At 49.4% G+C, this 16,922-nt stretch overlaps 1 protein-coding gene across 2 annotated transcripts in view; it reads left to right on the forward strand.

Annotated features, from left to right (window-relative positions):
• EFCAB6 (EF-hand calcium binding domain 6) overlaps positions 1–16,922 on the forward strand; it is a 306,925-nt gene that overhangs the window by 181,472 nt on the left and 108,531 nt on the right. For both annotated transcript variants that reach the window (XM_001108976.4, XM_077949368.1), the window contains 3 exons: positions 6,887–7,001; positions 9,827–9,960; positions 15,717–15,949. In XM_001108976.4, the coding sequence (XP_001108976.4) occupies positions 6,887–7,001; positions 9,827–9,960; positions 15,717–15,949 (482 nt within the window). The remainder of the gene's footprint in view (positions 1–6,886; positions 7,002–9,826; positions 9,961–15,716; positions 15,950–16,922) is intronic.

Genomic DNA, 16,922 nt, shown 5'->3' on the forward strand with positions numbered 1-16,922 from the left:
AAAATTAGCTGGATGTGGTGTCGCGTGCCTGTAATCTCAGCTACTCAGGAGGCTGAGGCAGGAGAATTGCTTGAGCCCAGGAGGTGGAGGTTGCGGTGAGCCGAGATTGCACCATTGCACTTCAGACTGGGTAACAAGAGTGAAACTCCATCTCAGAAAAAAAAAAAAAAAGCCAGTCTCCAAATTTTGTGCCCCTGAATCTCCTCAGGGTGCATCCTTTAAATCTCTGGCTTAAATACAAACAGGAATCTCTCCCTTGGCTCCCCTTAACTGATATTTTCAGAAGAGAACTTTGCTAAGTGTAGTATTAGGGGAAGACTGATGAGGATCCCACGGCTGGTCCAGCACACACACTGAGATACCCACACTGAAGTCTGTACCACCCGCTGAGGAGCTGGCACCTCCCAGTCCCTGTACTGTCTCCCTTTCCTCCTGGGCCCTTTTGTGTGTCTCACAAGGAAAGTATCTTTTTCTCTGGCCTCACAGTATTTTTTTTTTTTTTTCTGTGATGGAGTTTCGCTTTTGTTGCCCAGGCTGGAGTGTAAAGGCACGATCTCAGCTCACTGCAACCTCTGCCTCCCAGGTTCAAACGATCCTCCTGCCTCAGCCTCCTGAGTAGCTGGGATTACAGGCACCTGCCATCATGCTCAGCTAATTTATGTATTTTCAGTAGAGATGGGGTTTCACCATGTTGACCAGACTGGTCTTGAACTCCTGATCTCAGGCAATCCACCCGCCTCAGCCTCCCAAAGTGCTGAGATTACAGGTGTGAGCCACTGTGCCTGGTCCACAGTATTCTTAATATTCCAACTCCTTCCTCGCCATAGCTGAATGACCACCTGGTACTCATATCTGCATAGGCGTGGGCTTTCTTAGTCAGACTCAAGATTCAACCAGATGCAATAGCAAGAGTCTGTGAGTGTTGCCAGCTGTTCCTTATGTTGACATCCCATTCTCTCCTTCTCATGCAACTTTTAGTGAACACTTACTATGTGCTCTTGGCATATACAAGTGAAAAGGAAGTGCTGGTAATTCTCTACACAATAGCAATTTGTTGAGTGCCTGCCATGTGTTAGGTTCTGTGCAAGGGACTATCTATGACGGAAGTAAACAGAAGGGGTATGGAAGCTCAAGATTTTTTTTTGGTCGCCCAGGCTGGGGAGGACCGAGAAAGCTCTCCCTGAGCTGGTGATACCTGTGTCTTAAGAATGTGCTTGCTGTAGCACCCAGCAAATATTCCTGGGAGCTTTGCTTCCAGTTTGGCTAAGTAAGCTTCTACTGGACCAGCCCTCCCAGAGATACCAAGTATAAACACTGGACAATGTTAAGTAAGTCAGTAAGTCAGTAATTTATTAAATAACCAAATGCCTGAAGGTCCTGGAAAATGAAACTAGACTAGGCAAGAACATTCAGGAGGATGTCAACTCTTAAAGAGGGGAATAGCATGAATGAGTTCTCATTTTCTATAGCTGTTCACCTGAGGAACTAATAACCTTTCTGGCTTGAAGAACCAGAGGGAAGAGGTCTGGGTAACTAATGCTACCTGAAAGTAAAGATGGGGATGGAGAAAGGGGGCATTTTGAAAAGGAGAGAGCCAGAGAGAGTAGATGCTCCCGCTTTTGCATATAGATTCTTCCTCAATCTCTGGCTGACTCTAAACCACATATGAGCAGAGCAGATTGCAAGTAACCTAGCTAAGGATACAAGAACTGAACTGAAATTGAAGCTGCAGCCCAACACACTCAAACTTTTTCAGTTTGACTCCAACCAAGCCCTACTGCCTGCTCAAAAACATGAACCAAATATATAGATTTGTATAATATGCATAGATATATAGATTTATAACATATGTAGACATAAAAAATGTCACTCTTTGGAGAACTACAACAGAATCCAGAGGCCCCACACCATAACCTCCAAGATGTCCAGGATATAACCCCAAATTATTCAACATTTGGAGAGACAGAAAAAATGTGATCTTTCTCAAAAGACTCTAAGATTACCAGATGTTAGAATTAACACTCAAAGACTTTAAAGTAACCGTTATAAAAATGCTCAGTGATACAAAGGAAAATATACTCATAATGAATGAAAATATATGAAATCTCAGTGGAGAAATAGAAATTATAAGAAGAACCACATGGAAATTCTGGAACTGAAAAATAAGATATCTGAAACAAAAAATTCACCAGATAGCTCAACCACAGAATGAAGATGACAGAAGTCAATGAGCCTAAGAATAGATTAATAGTTATACAAACTGAAGAGGAGAGAGAAAAGTTTTTTAAAAAGAGAGAGAAAGAGAGAATAGTGTTTCATAATCATATGAGCAATATCAAAAGGTCTAACATAGGTGTAATTGGAATCACAAAAGGAAAAAAGACGGGTTAGGGAAGAGGACATATGTGAAGAAATAATGGCTAAAATTTGCCAATTTTGGTGAAAGGCCCTAATATAGATTCCAGAAGCTCAGAAAACCCCAAGTAGGATATTACAAAGAAAATAACAGACAAACTGCTGAAAAGCAAAATCAAAGAGAGAAATCTTAAAAGCAGCATGAGAAAAATGACACATTACAAACAGGAAAACAACATTTTAAATTACCATTGGCCTTGCACCAGAAACAATGGAGGAGGTGAGAAGATAGTGGAACAGTAACATATGGGAAGGAAAAAAGCAAAAGCAAAACCAAACGTATACCTCCCAACCCAGAATTTTATACCCAGCCAAAGTCTCCTTCAAGAATGAAGGTGATTATTTCAAACTGAATAAAACAGAAGCTAAGATAATTCATTGCAAGTGGATCTTCGCTACAAGCAAGGCTAAAGGAATTTCTTAGGATGAAGGAATTTGACACTAGGAAGACTTGGCTGTCCACAACAGAACAAAGAACATTAGAAATGGCAATTTGCTGATTAAATATAGAAGGCTATTATTTTTCTTCATTTAAAAACCACATAGGAATATTCAAAGCAAAAATCATGGCATTGTCTTGTGGGATTTATAACATATGTAGATGTGAAACAAATGTCAACTATACCATAAGAACAGGGTACAGGACAATCCTAGCACTTTGGGAGGCTGAGGTGGGCAGATCACTTGAGGTCAGGAGTTCGAGACCAGCCTGATCAACATGGAGAAACCCTGTCTCTACTAAAAATACAAAATTAGCCGAGCATGGTGGTGCATGGCACATGTCTGTAATCCGAGCTACTCGGGAGGCTGAGGCAGGAGAATTACTTGAACCCGGGAGGCGGAGGTTGCGGTGAGCCAAGATTGTGCCATTGCCCTCCAGCCTGGGCAACAACAGTGAAACTCCATCTGAAAAACAACAACAACAACAACAAAAAACAGGGTGCAGGAGACCTCTATGAAGTTGCAAAGTTTCTACAGTCTATGTGAAGTGGCATAACATTAGGTCTAAACAGACTGTGAAAAGTTAAGAATATGTAGTGTAATCACATAGAAACCGCCAAAAAAGTGCTGCAAAGAGACATAGCAAACAAGTGTCACACACAGAAACTGGTGGCTGCTTCTCTCACAGAATGTTGTGCAGGGGCTGCGTTTAGAAAAGGCTGAGTCCTCACTTTCATCATTGGGCACGTTCTCAGGGTGGAGAGGGCCCGGCAACAGTTCCCTGAAATGTTGTGGCCTCCTGGGGAAGAGTCGGTCTACAATCTAAGGGACACCCCAGGGATGGCAGGAGTGACGACTCTCTGGTGAATCAACACATGCCAGACCATAGTTTGTCAGTCTTTGGGCAACTTTCTTAGGGGAATGCCTCCTAGAAAAGACCAAAGGAAATGACTTGAATGGTTAAACATTTAAATCTGTTTTATAAACCTTGCTGGTACGCCTTCCTTCGTATTGCATGTCGCCTCCAATGGTTATGATAAATCTGGTTGATTTGCTGCTGTGTTCATCTTAGAAATGAAAGTGGTGCAAGGGGAGCCTCGGAAGACGCATTAGAGGCCTTGGCATCTGGGGCCTGCCCTGAGCCTCTTCTGGGAATAGCACTTGCAACGTTTGTGTTCTCTGCGGTGCTCTGCGCCCCTAGGGATTACGCTCCTGCGACTGCTGGACAGGCTGCTGAGGGCCTGGGGGATGGTACGAATCTCCCTGGCACCTCACAGCCCTCCAGGCTGGGGAACATTTGCCTGCAGACATTTCCTTATGATCTAGTACATATGGTTTTGTGAAAGAACTGAGCAAGAAGAATTTGCCATGAATAATTCATGTGCAATTGTTTTCAAAATATTAAGTTTTTTTCAAAGCAAGCAACCAATCAGAGATTCACCGTGGCTGTGGGTACTTCTGTGGGGGCCACGGCTTTCTACCTGAACACCAGGGCTATCCTGTGCTGGGACAGGCAGAACTAGGCCGGGGACCATGTGCAGATGGCACAGAACTGTCAGCATTCCTAGTCACATGCTTCCTGCCCAATTCCACAGGCAGGCCCTGGTGATAGCCTTGTACTCCTGCGTTGCCACTCCCCTGAATCCCCCTGGGCAGCACTGTAACGCCTCCATCCCTTCCCTTTTCTCTCAGCTTCCAGCCCTGCACCAGCCACATCACGGCCTGTGTACCTCCACACACAGGAAGCCGAGGCCAGGCTTGACTGATTGGACCAGCAAAGATACAATGCGCCACTTTCACGATCAGACTGTTATTTACATAGACAGCGAAAGGGAGAATAAGCCACAAGGGCCAGCTCTCTGGTCCTCTTCCCGAATATCAAAAAGGATGACACCTAAACGAAAGAAGCTGTTGACTGCACCACAAGGTGTGGAGTGCCCTGTTGCTGAGAGCCACATCCAGACTGCAGCCAAGAGGCTTCCCTTCTGCAGCTTTAGTGTGAGGGGCCGGGGCAGAAAGCCCCTCACCCTGTCAGAATCTGGAGATAGGAGAAACTGTCTCCTGACAGCCTTCCTGGGGAGATAGGGAGGCAGGTGGGAGGTGGGCTCTGGCCAGCTCCTTAGAGGCCTCCCATCCTTTCAGGCTCCACCAAGGCTCAGGCTGGTCTTTGCCTATGTGGCTTCTTTGGATACATGGAGGACACCAGGGCTCCATGGCGGAGCTTCTCACTCCCACTGGGCCGTTCCCTGTCCATTTTCATCTCTTTTCTTCTTTGTCCAGGCCCCTGTGACCTTACAGTAGATCTCATCACAGCAGTTAATAAGAACCGGGTTTGAGGCTGGGCGTGGTGGCTCATGCCTCAGCACTTTGGGAGGCTGAGGCAGGTGGATCACTTGAGGTCAGGAGTTTGAGACCAGCCTGGTCAACATGGTGAAACCCCGTCTCTACTAAAAATACAAAAATTAGCCGGGTGTGGTGGCATGCGCCTGTAATCCCAGCTACTCGGGAAGCTGAGGCAGGAAGATCACTTGAGCCGCGGAGGCAAAGGTTACAATGCACCTAGGTAGCACCATTGTACTCCAGCCTGGGTGACAGAGCAAGACTCTGTCTCAAAAAAAAAAAAAAAAAAAAAAAGAAGAAGAAAAGAAGAATTGGATTTGAACCCCAGGTCTGTCGCTTCCTATGCATGTGTTTAAGAAAAATGGCCCAAACTCCCTAAGACTCAGTTTCCATGGTGTTAAAATGAGGTTAGAAAGAGTGCCTTTCTCGAGGCTTCTGCTGAGGATTAAATGAGATCCGCATGGAGCCTGTACAGAGCCCCCCACCGTGCCTGGTACACATGGGCACTAAGAGGTGCTGCTCAATGACCATGATGAGGGCAACACTGCCTCACCTGGTCCCTCTGTTCCCTCCCCAGCCGCCTCTTCCGCTGAATGCACTGAGCGCCACTGCACTCCTCCACCTGGAACTTACTCTGACTTCCGGTGATGTCTGCTGACTTTGTTGACGATAACCTGTGTATTCCTCACCCCCCAACACACACTTTCTTTGCAACCCATCAGCAAACCCAGTTCTCCTAGAAAGCATTCCATCCCCTGTTCCCGGTGGGGTTGGTCATCCTGGACATCTTTGGCCCCTTGGTCCATAGATGCATTTAGAACTGTGATTCCATGTTCTTTCTTGGAGGAAAACCCGTGTTTTCCCATTTGGATTGTGAATACTCTGAGATCAGCAGAGGTGGTGCCTTCCATCTGCCTCTATCCACCCAGCACCCCTTCTGTGGGTGGCTCACATTCGCGCAGGCAGCTCTGTCTGGGTTTTTGGCCAAAGGGCATCATCTTTTCTGTAATTCCTAGGGAGATGTCATCGAGACAATTCCACTTCAGTATTTGCAAAGCAGAGAAGAGTATTTTCTTGGGTGCTCCCTCTGCCCCCAGTATATCCAAAACTGAAACAGTAGGTCATGTGTTTTGGAGGGAAGGAATCAGGAATAACTTTCCGTGAGTGGACTAACATATGGAGAAGAAAAAATAGCGTTCATGGATGCCCCCCCATTAAAAAAAAAAACACAGCCGCTTTTCATGTAAACTGGGATCATAATGAAACTTGAATGAAAACTTCAGTTTTCCCTCCTCAAACTACCTTGCTTGCTTTATTTTGTTTTCTTGAATATATGTGAACATAAACCTGATGTATGAGACTCTAAAGCCACGGCAGTAACAAGTGTGGCTTTGGGTATCTTGGATGGCACAGCTTGGAAAAGTCTGCAGTAGCGCCTGTGGGCCCGAGCACCATGCTGACTGCGCCACTTGTCCCTTTGTTCACTTACTCACCCAACAAACACAAGCCTTGTGCAAGGCCCAGGGACACAGCAGACTCGGTCCTACCCTCTGGCAGCCTGTGGGTGGGGTCAGGTAAGTAACCATCATGGGCCCTGCTGTGAGCCGGCGCAGGGGCAGGAGGTGCTCGGGGAGTAGTGACCCGCGGAACCACCTAACGCCTCTCCACCCTCCCCTCTCTCCCTCGTCAGGTACTGGAAGACACTGGGATGCCCATGGACGATGAGCAGTATGCCCTGCTGACCACTAAAATAGGCTTTGAGAAGGAAGGGATGAGCTATCTTGATTTTGCGGCAGGATTTGAAGGTAGCTAACGGCCAGGTCCATACCCTGTGGGATGCGTCCTGGGTGACACCACACGTCTTTGGTAGCAGTGCCACCAGGTCACTTGGGTTGAAGTAGCGTAAGCTGTGATGTTGAAACGAGGTGTCTTCCGGGGCTGCAAAAAACCGTTTTTGTTTAATTTTATCTGACCATGTTGAGAACTGTGAGTGCAGAACTGTGCCTGAAAGAGTCTTCTACAAACTCAGAGCACAAATGGTTCAGAAAGTTTGTGCCCCAAAGCCTGTTTCTTGAATCATACCTCACAGCCTTTAAGATTTTCCCCTATTGTAGTTGCTGGTTATCTGTAATTAACAATACCACATACAGGCAAGACAAATATTATTCCTCCCCGTGGACAGAGAATGATGCAGAGGCTCTAAAAGGCCGCCCAGCCACGCCGCCAGCCTCACCCTCCACCAGTTGTTAGGAACCCATCTTTGTGCCGTATGCTGGGGCCGCCTCGCCACTCACTGATGCCGCTTTCTCACACACCAAAGATATTTTGGTAGACAAACAAGCCCTCTAGAGAAGCTGCAGAAATCACACAGGTATCTCAGTGGAATACTCTTCTCTTTTGCTGCAAATACCCTGCAGGCTGGCCAGGCGGAATGCAGGAGCCCCGCGCATTTTCCATTTTCCCGGCCTTGGGTCTGCAGGTGACTGTGTAAGGTGGTGAGTTTCCCAGAGACTCAGGCTGGATCCTCACCAAGGTCCCCCAGCCTTGCCAGACTGTCATTTGCCACCCTTAAACAGAGAGCTCTCACACCCCTGAAAAATGGCATCATGAGAAGCCAGAGCATTTTAGAATTTCACCACTGTCTCTGGCTAGGTGTTTTGATATTTTTTAAGGAAAATAAGAAGGAGAAGGAACTCACCTGTATTTAAATGACTGCGTCCCACCTGCCAGGTGCATTCATTTTTCAGGTGAGGAAATTGGGGCCCAGGGCACATAGTGCTGGCAAAGCCGTCACAGCTGGAACTGGACTCTGTCTCCATCACCTGCTTCCGGCTTCCTGGCTGCCCATGTTCTCCTCTTACTTCCTCTCCTCCTCTCCCTGCCTGTCTCCTCCCTGCCCCTATAAGCTGCTTTCTCACACGTGAAGAATTCTAGCATGGTGGGGAGTGAGGCCCTGTGTGGCCTCTGCTACGGGTCAGGGGTTGTGGCAGAGGGGTCAGGCGGTGGGGTGGGGGTGTTCTCTGCCGGGCAGTAAGGAACCGGAGGGAGGCCACTTGCAGCCTCTGCAGTGAGGCAGATGAGGCAGAAGCCAGGCTCAAGAGGGGCAGAGGATGCCCATGAGCTTGGGGTACCCTCTCCCCCATCCATCTGCCACCACACCAGGGGGAGGGCGCAGGAGCAACAGGTGCAGAGAACCACGTCTGGAACCAAGTCCCTGGTGTGTAGCCTGGCTTTGACACAAGGTCACACTCAGATGACCCCAGCCAAATGGAAACGGGGTAGACATGGAAGGTTTTTTGTTTGTTTGTTTTTGTTTCTGTTTTTGTTTTTTTGAGACAGAGTCTCACTTTGTCACCAGGCTGGAGTGCAGTGGCATGATCTCAGCTTACTGCAACCTCAGCCTCCTGGGTTCAAGCGATTCTCCTGCCTCAGCCTCCGGAGTAGCTGGGGCTACAGGCATGCACCACCACGCCCAGCTAATTTTTGTATTTTTAGTAGAGATGGGGTTTCACCATGTTGGCCAGGCTGGTCTCGATCTCTTGACCTCATGATCAGCCCGCCTTGGCCTCCCAAAGTGTTGGGATTACAGGCGTGAGCCACCGCGCCTGGCTGACATGGAGTGTTTAAGGAGAGGTTACACTTCCTTCTTTAATTTTAGGGGAGAGAGAGGGCATAGGTAGTAGGGAACCAACTGGGTCTTAGTATCAGAGGACCTGAATTCAGCTGTGCTGTCCACGAGCTCTACCTCTCAGGTGAGCTGGGGACCCCTGAGCCTCACCGCCCTGTAGGTAAAGTGCGAGGGATGATAGGTTTTCTTGTGTGTAAACAAACATGAGGACCTTCTCCTGAGCATTGCTGGAAGGACCAAGAAACAGATGAAGGCCTCAGCATGTTACTTAACAGATACATGGTCAGGAAATAGCTGCTGAACTAATGACTGTTGAATGAATTCTATATTCTTATCTTTAGGACATGATTCCAGGAAACAAAAAAGAGGCAGGAATTCTCATTCTCCTCCTCTGGGAATTGGGAGATGAACCAGAGACACAGGACAAGTAAACATGCCAGGGTGCCAAGTGTGGTCTGTGAGGGTGAAAGGAGGCCCCACAGTCTGGAGCACGGTTCCTCCTGGAAGAGGAGGAAAGTGTCTGAGAATTGAAGGAAAAGAAACTAGATAGTAAGAAGGTCAATGCTGTGTTCAACTCACAGGAGGATACTGTATGGGGCTTCAACAGGATTTGGGACAGGCAGAGATAAAATGTTGGTGTAGAAATGAAGCTGGTGGGCCGGGCATGGTGACTCACACCTGTAATCCCAGCACTTTGGGAGGCTGAGGCAGGCAGGTCACCTGAAGTCAGGAGTTTGGCCAACATGGTGAAACCCTGTCTGAACTGAAAGTATAAAAATTAGCCAGGCGCGATGGCGGATGCCTGTAATCCCAGCTACTCAGGAGGCTGAGGCACGAGAATCTCTTGAACCCAGTAAGCAGAGGTTGCAGTGAGCTGAGATTGCACCACTGTACTCCAGCCTGGGCAACAAGAACAAGACTGTCTCAAAAAAAAAAAAAAAAAAAAAAGAGAATGAAGCTGATGGGCCCTAGTGGAAACCCTGATCTTTGTCACTGTTCCAGATCCTCCAGTGAGAGCGCCGGAAACCACTCCACCGCAGCCTCCAACTCCTTCAAAAAGTTACGTGAACAGCCACTTCATCACCGCAGAAGAATGCCTGAAGCTTTTCCCCAGGAGGCTGAAGGAGTCATTCCGGGTAAACTGTGACTGTCTGGCACTGGGCTTCTCTAGGCTTCCCCTGCTCCCAACCATGCAGCCCAAGTGGGTGTGAGTCCTGGTGCAGGTCGTGTCCCGGTCAGCCCGAGGGGCACAGAGCATTTCCCTCTGCAGACCCAGCACTGGTCAGAGAGAGGTGTGTGGGGAGGAAGGGGCTTCTCCCCTCCCTGAGGGACCCCTATGGACGCTTTGCTGGCAGAAGGGTAAGGAGACCCTTTTCATAGGAGGTGGGTGTTGGTGGGGAAGAAGCATGACAACCCATGGTACAGTGACTTTGAAACCCGTTCATCCATTCCTTCATTGATTCCCTCATCCATTCACCCGCCAAACAAGTGTTATACACTTACTATGTGCTAGAATCTGTGCTAAATTCTGTGGATGAAAGCTACCAGCCCCGCCCCAGGGAGTTCCGTCTAATCCCAGACACAGATGGTAAACAGACAAGTCATATTCATAGTAACTGGCTGTCGTCGAAGGAACTGGAGCATCCTCTGGGGACACAGGGAAAAGAGCCCTTTAAGGAAGATTTCCCTGGAGGAGGTGTCCCCCACACTGAATCATAAGACCTAAGCATGGGCTGGCTAGGAAAGGAGGGAGCAAGCCTTAGATGAGGCAGCCTGAGCCAGGCCAGGACAGACAAGGCATGGGCTCTAGGGAAAAGCATACGGCTTGTCGTGGTGGAGGTGTGCATGGTGCATGCAAGTAACAGACAAAACAGTAGACAGCAGCCGTTCAAACATAGAGGCCAGTACAGGATGATCTGAGCTCTTTTTGTGATGAGAAGTAAAAGAGGGTGAATAAAGTTAGGGAGACCAATTCAATAAGCCGAACCTCGAGACAGGGCCAAGGGTACTGGGGAGTTAGACTGCGTCCTCACCCCGTGGGTGGAGGGAGCCCATCTGGAGGGAGCACATCTGGAGGCAGGATGGAGATGGGTGAAATCCAGAAGGGAAGGGGCAGGTGAGACACTGGGTATCAGAGCAGCCTCGGGGGCTGTGGGGAGGGCAGCACCCCATTTCCTGTGCTGTGAGGCATCCTCCGCAGACTGATCACCCCTGGAGATTCATTTTGGTTACCAGGCTCCCATTTCAACATGCATTTATGTTTATGATGGCAGCCTAGCTCAGACTTTCCAGCAGGGCTCAGACTTTGAACATTCTATCCAGTTTTCAGAGCGAGCATTCTGATTTTTGGTTTGAGCAAATATGATCGCCATATGCATACATGGAGAAGGATTGGTCCTTATGATCTCATCCAGGCTAATGGCCGGCCAAGAGAAGTACTCTGGGAACCACTGGCCTGTGGGCTCCAGCGTGGAAGAGGAAGGGGTCATTTAGGTGGGGAGTGCCTGGTCCTCCAAAGGAAAGCCAGGCTGGGTGGGAGGCAGCAGCCATTGCAGGGAGAGAGGGCAGAGGGTAGGCAAAGGCTCCAGGAGCAGACACCCCTCTGTGCTGGCTGGCAGGGCACCCTAACTGCAGAGGTCTGGCAGCTGCCTCCCTGCACTTGGCCCATTGCATTGCAGTCCCCCACGCTGTCCCCTCTCTCAGGCTGTCTCCTCTCCCTCGCACACTCCTCGCATCTCCCAGTGGGGGCCGTGGGAAGCCCAGCTCCACGCCGCACCGTTGCTTTCCTATCTTTACGAGCAGTGAAGCTTGGCTACAGTGAACATATATCCTGTGTTTTCCAAAATGATCTTTATTATAGATAATTAAATAATGAATTCATTCAACAGACCGTCACCAACACCCACTCTATCCCACTAGAGAGTTTGTAAGCTAGTGGGTGAAACAGAGGAGTGAACCCCTAATTGCCAGTTTTTATGTGAGACAGGCTGGATGTGGGTTATGTCTGAGGCTCATGAGGACTTGGCTTGTGTCCTTGCAGGTATATGCAAAGTGAACAAAGCACGGGTCTCAATTTTTAAATGGGATGGTACAGTCACTTTTTTTGATAGAGATGAAGTCTTGCCATGTTGCCCAGGCTGGTCTCAAACTCCTGGGCTCCAGTGATCCTCCCACCTCAGCCTCCCAAAGTGCTGGGATTACAGGTGTGAGCCACGGTCCCTGGCTTCATATATCTTTTAGAAACAAAAAGGATAAACCTATCAACCCACAAATAGGGTCACAGTACACTCAGTTCTCTGCAACTTCACTTTTCACTTTACAATTCGCCTTGGACCCCTGGTCCTCGCAGGACGGTCTCGTCCATGTGCATCTCTGACCAGAGCACCCACTGTGCTATCAGAATATGCCCTGCTCCTGCCTGGCCTGCCCACAGGATCTCTCGCCTCCTCACCCTTTCCTGCCTCTCAGCCTTCGCACATTCCGTTCCTTTGCTTGGATGGCACCTCCCCTTTGATCAGCGAACTCCTCCCCAAGCTTCTGGTCCTTCTCGAGCCCTTCACATCAGCTGAGAGGTTGGCCACTGCACATTCCCCTCTCTCCTCACGTCCCTCCCAGCACGCAGCCCAGAGGCTGCTGCAGTTGGATTCAACAGTGAGCCCCGAGCCATCTCTACATCATCCACCACAGTAACCCAAGGGGCTGCCACAGTGCCTGCCACACTGCACATGACCAATTTGTGTTTGGACACCACACCTGATGCCAGGCAGCGAACTGGAGGACCACACACAGGGCCTCATGTATTCGGACACCTGCAACCACCTGTCAAATAGGTTTAGTGTTCCCGTGTTACAGCTGGAGATACTGCGGGTCAGAGACGGGGAGAAGGTGACCCAAAGCCACCTCTCTAGTACATGGCGCCGTCAGGAGCTGAAATAACACCGGCTCGATTCCAAAGCCTCTGTACTACCCACCAACATTGGGGAAGCTGAAGACTGAGGTTTGAGGAGTGATTAGTTTATAAACTTGTGAAGATTAGCCATGTATGATCTCATAGCATCTAGATTGTCCCTCGAGTCCAGAATCCAGGCTGGCCCCACACAGCCCTTACACCTCTGTCCCTGCAGTAATCACACTGGATTGCCATGATTTGCTTCCTGTCTTGCTTCCCTAGTAGACGGTGAGGACCTGGGTGTCAGGGGCCATGTTACAGTTATGGTGTCTCTGTACCCAGCAGAGTGCTCAGTGCCTGGGAAATGCTGCTCCTTCATGTCCAGAAACCCCCTCTCACAGACGTTGTGGTGAGCATGGCTCGGGGAGCTGGGGCTGCAACAGGGAACAGATCAGAGCCCAGCCTCGCGCTTATGTTCTAGGGGGAAGTGCAGTGGACACAGAAACCTCTACTAGGGTCGGGCGCGGTGGCTCACGCCTGTAATCCCAGCACTTTGGGAGGCCGAGACGGGCGGATCACGAGGTCAGGAGATCGAGACCATCCTGGCTAACATGGTGAAACCCCGTCTCTACTAAAAAATACAAAAAACTAGCCGGGCGAGGTGGCGGGCGCCTATAGTCCCAGCTACTCGGGAGGCTGAGGCAGGAGAATGGCGTGAACCCGGGAGGCGGAGCTTGCAGTAAGCTGAGATCCAGCCACTGTACTCCAGCCTGGGCGACAGAGTGAGACTCCGTCTCAAAAAAAAAAAAAAAAGTAAAAAGAAACCTCTACTAGGTCAGGTGGTAACATGTGCCAAAGAGAAAAGTAGAGGATCATGGGAGGCCACAAGCCTGTCAGGGCTGGTGCCACTGTACAGAAGAGTCAGGAAGTGCCTCTCTGGAGAGGGGACACTCGGACAGAGTCATGAAGGAGCCAGAGCCCTGCGGACACTGGAGAGGGCTCCCTGAAACACCCTGAAGCAGGCTTGGCCTGTTCAAAGAACAGCGAGGGGATGGGTGGGATGGGGGTGTAAACGGGTTTGTGGACCACAGCCAGGCCTTGGCCTTAGACTCTGAGTGAGATGGAGAGTCAAGGGGGGTGAGCAGAGGTGCCTCATGCATGACGTCGGCTGTAAGGGATTGCTTGGGGATGATTGCACAGAGCAGAGGCCACGGAGCCGATGATGGCAGCTGGGAGCCGTCGCAAGGTTCCTGCAGGAGTCCAGCAGCCTTGTGTGGGGGCCGAGGTGGTGGGCCTGGGAGAAAGGGTCCAGTGCTAATGCACTCTGAAGGGAGAACCAGCGGGATGTGTGGGCAGACTGGATGTGGGGGTGAGAGGAAGCCAGGGCTCAGAAGGGCTCCCAGGTTTGTGTCTGAGCAACTGGGAGGAAAGAGCTCCACTTACTAGAATGGGAAGACTTGGGAGGAGCAGGGTGGGCACAGAGGGTGGATGTCAGGAGTTTGATTTGGGCCATGCTCAGTTTGACATCCCAGAGAAAATGCCCCCAAACCACTGGAGATGTGAGGCTGTGGGTAGGGGGTCTTGGGGCTGGCAGTGTAGAGGGAATCATCAAGAAACAGATGGGCCTGCACCCCGGGAGGCCCCCTCCAGCAGAGTTAGACATCAGCCTCCCTGCCACACTGTATTGTCTCCCAGAGGCAGGGGCAGCATCTTTTAAATTGATTTCCACAGTATTCAGCATGGCAATTGCACATATTAGGTGCTGAATAATTTTTGGTGAATGAATACATGAGTGAATACAGAGAGAGCTTTCCACAAAATCCCTACACATTTGCATGAGACACTTGGGGTCACAGCAGGTCTTGCCTGATATCCTAAGTAACCTCTGTGGGAGAAGGCTGTAATAAGAGGGGACAAGAGCAATGCCGCCAGAACAGCCAGGTAACTCCCAGGTGAGGGGCTGCGTCAGGTGCCGATGGAACGAGGTGGGTTGGGGCCACGTCAGCAACTTTTCAGTCCTGAGACCCGGAAAGCAGGTGCATGCGGGAAACAGGCATTAGCCCCGGGCAGAGCCTTGCACTTGCTCTACGATCTTAGGCAAATGGCAAGCGCAACAAACAGCATTTTAGAGTGCCAAGAAACCCAGCCTCATTCTAAGCGCTTTGCATCATTAGCAAATTCACTCCTCACAAACATCCCAAGGAAGCAGGGACTATCATAGTCCCCATTGTACAGACGAGAAAACAGAAGCACCACAAGGTTAACTATCTCACCCACGGTCGCGTTGCTAGTAAGTGGCAGAGCTGCGGTTTGCAACTGAGCCACCTGCCTGCAGAGTGCATGCTCTGTCATGCAGCAGGGTCTCTAGTCACGGGTTCCCTGGGAACCCTGAGCCTCTGTTTCCTCATCTGCAAAATAGGAATCCCTGTGCCCTCCAACCAGCGCGATGGGCTGAGCGGAAGTCCTTCGGATGTGGCAGGTTTGTGGATCCCAGACATGGCTGATCTCTATCACGGTCATCGAAACAGAGGCCTGGCCTTCAGGTGGCTCCTTGCCTGAGATTCAGTGCGGTATTTGTTTGCCTGTAGACAGAAGCAGCCAAACATGATGAAAGTGATATAAAAAATTGCGAGCAGGATGTTCATACACACCAGAAACCTCCAGCACTTTCTCCTTCCCTTCCTTCCTGGACTAGAAGTTTAAGCTCCACAAACCGAGTGTGTGGAAGGAAAAGAAAAGCAGTCTGTTCCTTTCCCTGAACTCTTAGCATTCAAAGAGGATTGTTTATATCCCCTGGCTAGCTGGAGAGCTTTATAATTTCTTGGGAAAAGCAAAGCATGGTGAGGATATTCCTGGAACAGCCGAGTCTCTAAAAGCAATAGTCAGGGCCCAGCCAAGCTGCCCCTCCTTGCGTGGAGATGAGGCTGTACACGTGGAGGTTTGCATGTGTTGCCGTTCGGGGCTCAAGGAGAAGGGCTTTGACTTGTGTGTGTTTTTTTTTAGGACCCCTATTCTGCCTTCTTTAAAATAGACACTGACAGGGATGGCATAATCAACATGCATGACCTTCACAAATTGCTCGGGCACCTACTGTTTAATCTCAGAGACGACGAATTTGAGCGCTTCCTTGGCCTTCTTGGCTTGAGACTTAGTGTCACTTTAAATTTTCGGGAATTTCGAAATTTGTGTGAGAAGAGATCACTGAAAACAGATGAAGCACCTCAAAGACTCATTAGGTAAGAAGGCAGCACGGTTCCGTGTCTTTGATATATGCCGGCCCGTGCCACTGTGATGTCCGGTATTTCCATGGTGTCCGCAAAGGGATGCCAAGAATGGAGTGATTGTTTTCTTCTTTTTCTTGGTTCAGAAAAAGTCATTCGAGGAATATGCATTCAGTGTAGAACAACCAGAAAATACAGCCCTGGTCTTACCACCTGTGAGCATCATTTTATATTTTGCTGGGTATCATTTCAGTCTTTTTTCATATGCATATACTTACATATGTGTGTGTGACACACTTATATAAATATATACATATATATGTGTATGTCTTTTTTCATATGCATATACTTATATATTCATATGTATATGAAAAAATGTATATACACACATACATACATATACTTATTTTTCTATGTATTAATCTGGGTTCAAAAATATATGCTTTTTGCTCAGTCCTTTAAAATTGACACTTAGGAGACCTATGAGCACAGCCTATCCTCTGTCCAAGGCTGGGCCCGTCCTCTGCAGGGGCAGGCGGAGGGCTGTGCACGAACTCCACGCAGATAAATCTTTGTCAAGTGAACACAGTAACCTTCTTCGGGAACTGATGCCTCCTACCTCCTCTTCACCTCCAGATGTTAATCTAGGTGATGGATGTGAATTTGGGGAACACAGACCGTCTCGTAATAATTGACAGGCACTGAGAAGCTATCTGTGCCAACTGCCTCAGGGGACGCAAGAACCTCCTCCAGACCCTCCCCGGGCAGTGCTGCCCCCTAGGCCCCTGCCCAGCCTATATGGCCTCACTGCCAGCCAGGAGAATCTCAGTGTCCAGCTGAGCTCCAACTCAGTGTTGTCTCCCAGGAAGCACGTACACTCCTTGAAGGCACAATGGGGCTACCATCCAACCCCATCCAACAGTGGCAGCAGGGGATCGCCTGTCCCCATTGGCTCCCTGCTGAGATCTGCTGAGAGCCGACATGCATG

The sequence above is a fragment of the Macaca mulatta genome, chromosome 10 (genome assembly GCF_049350105.2).
Source record: "Macaca mulatta isolate MMU2019108-1 chromosome 10, T2T-MMU8v2.0, whole genome shotgun sequence".
NCBI lineage: Eukaryota > Metazoa > Chordata > Mammalia > Primates > Cercopithecidae > Macaca > Macaca mulatta.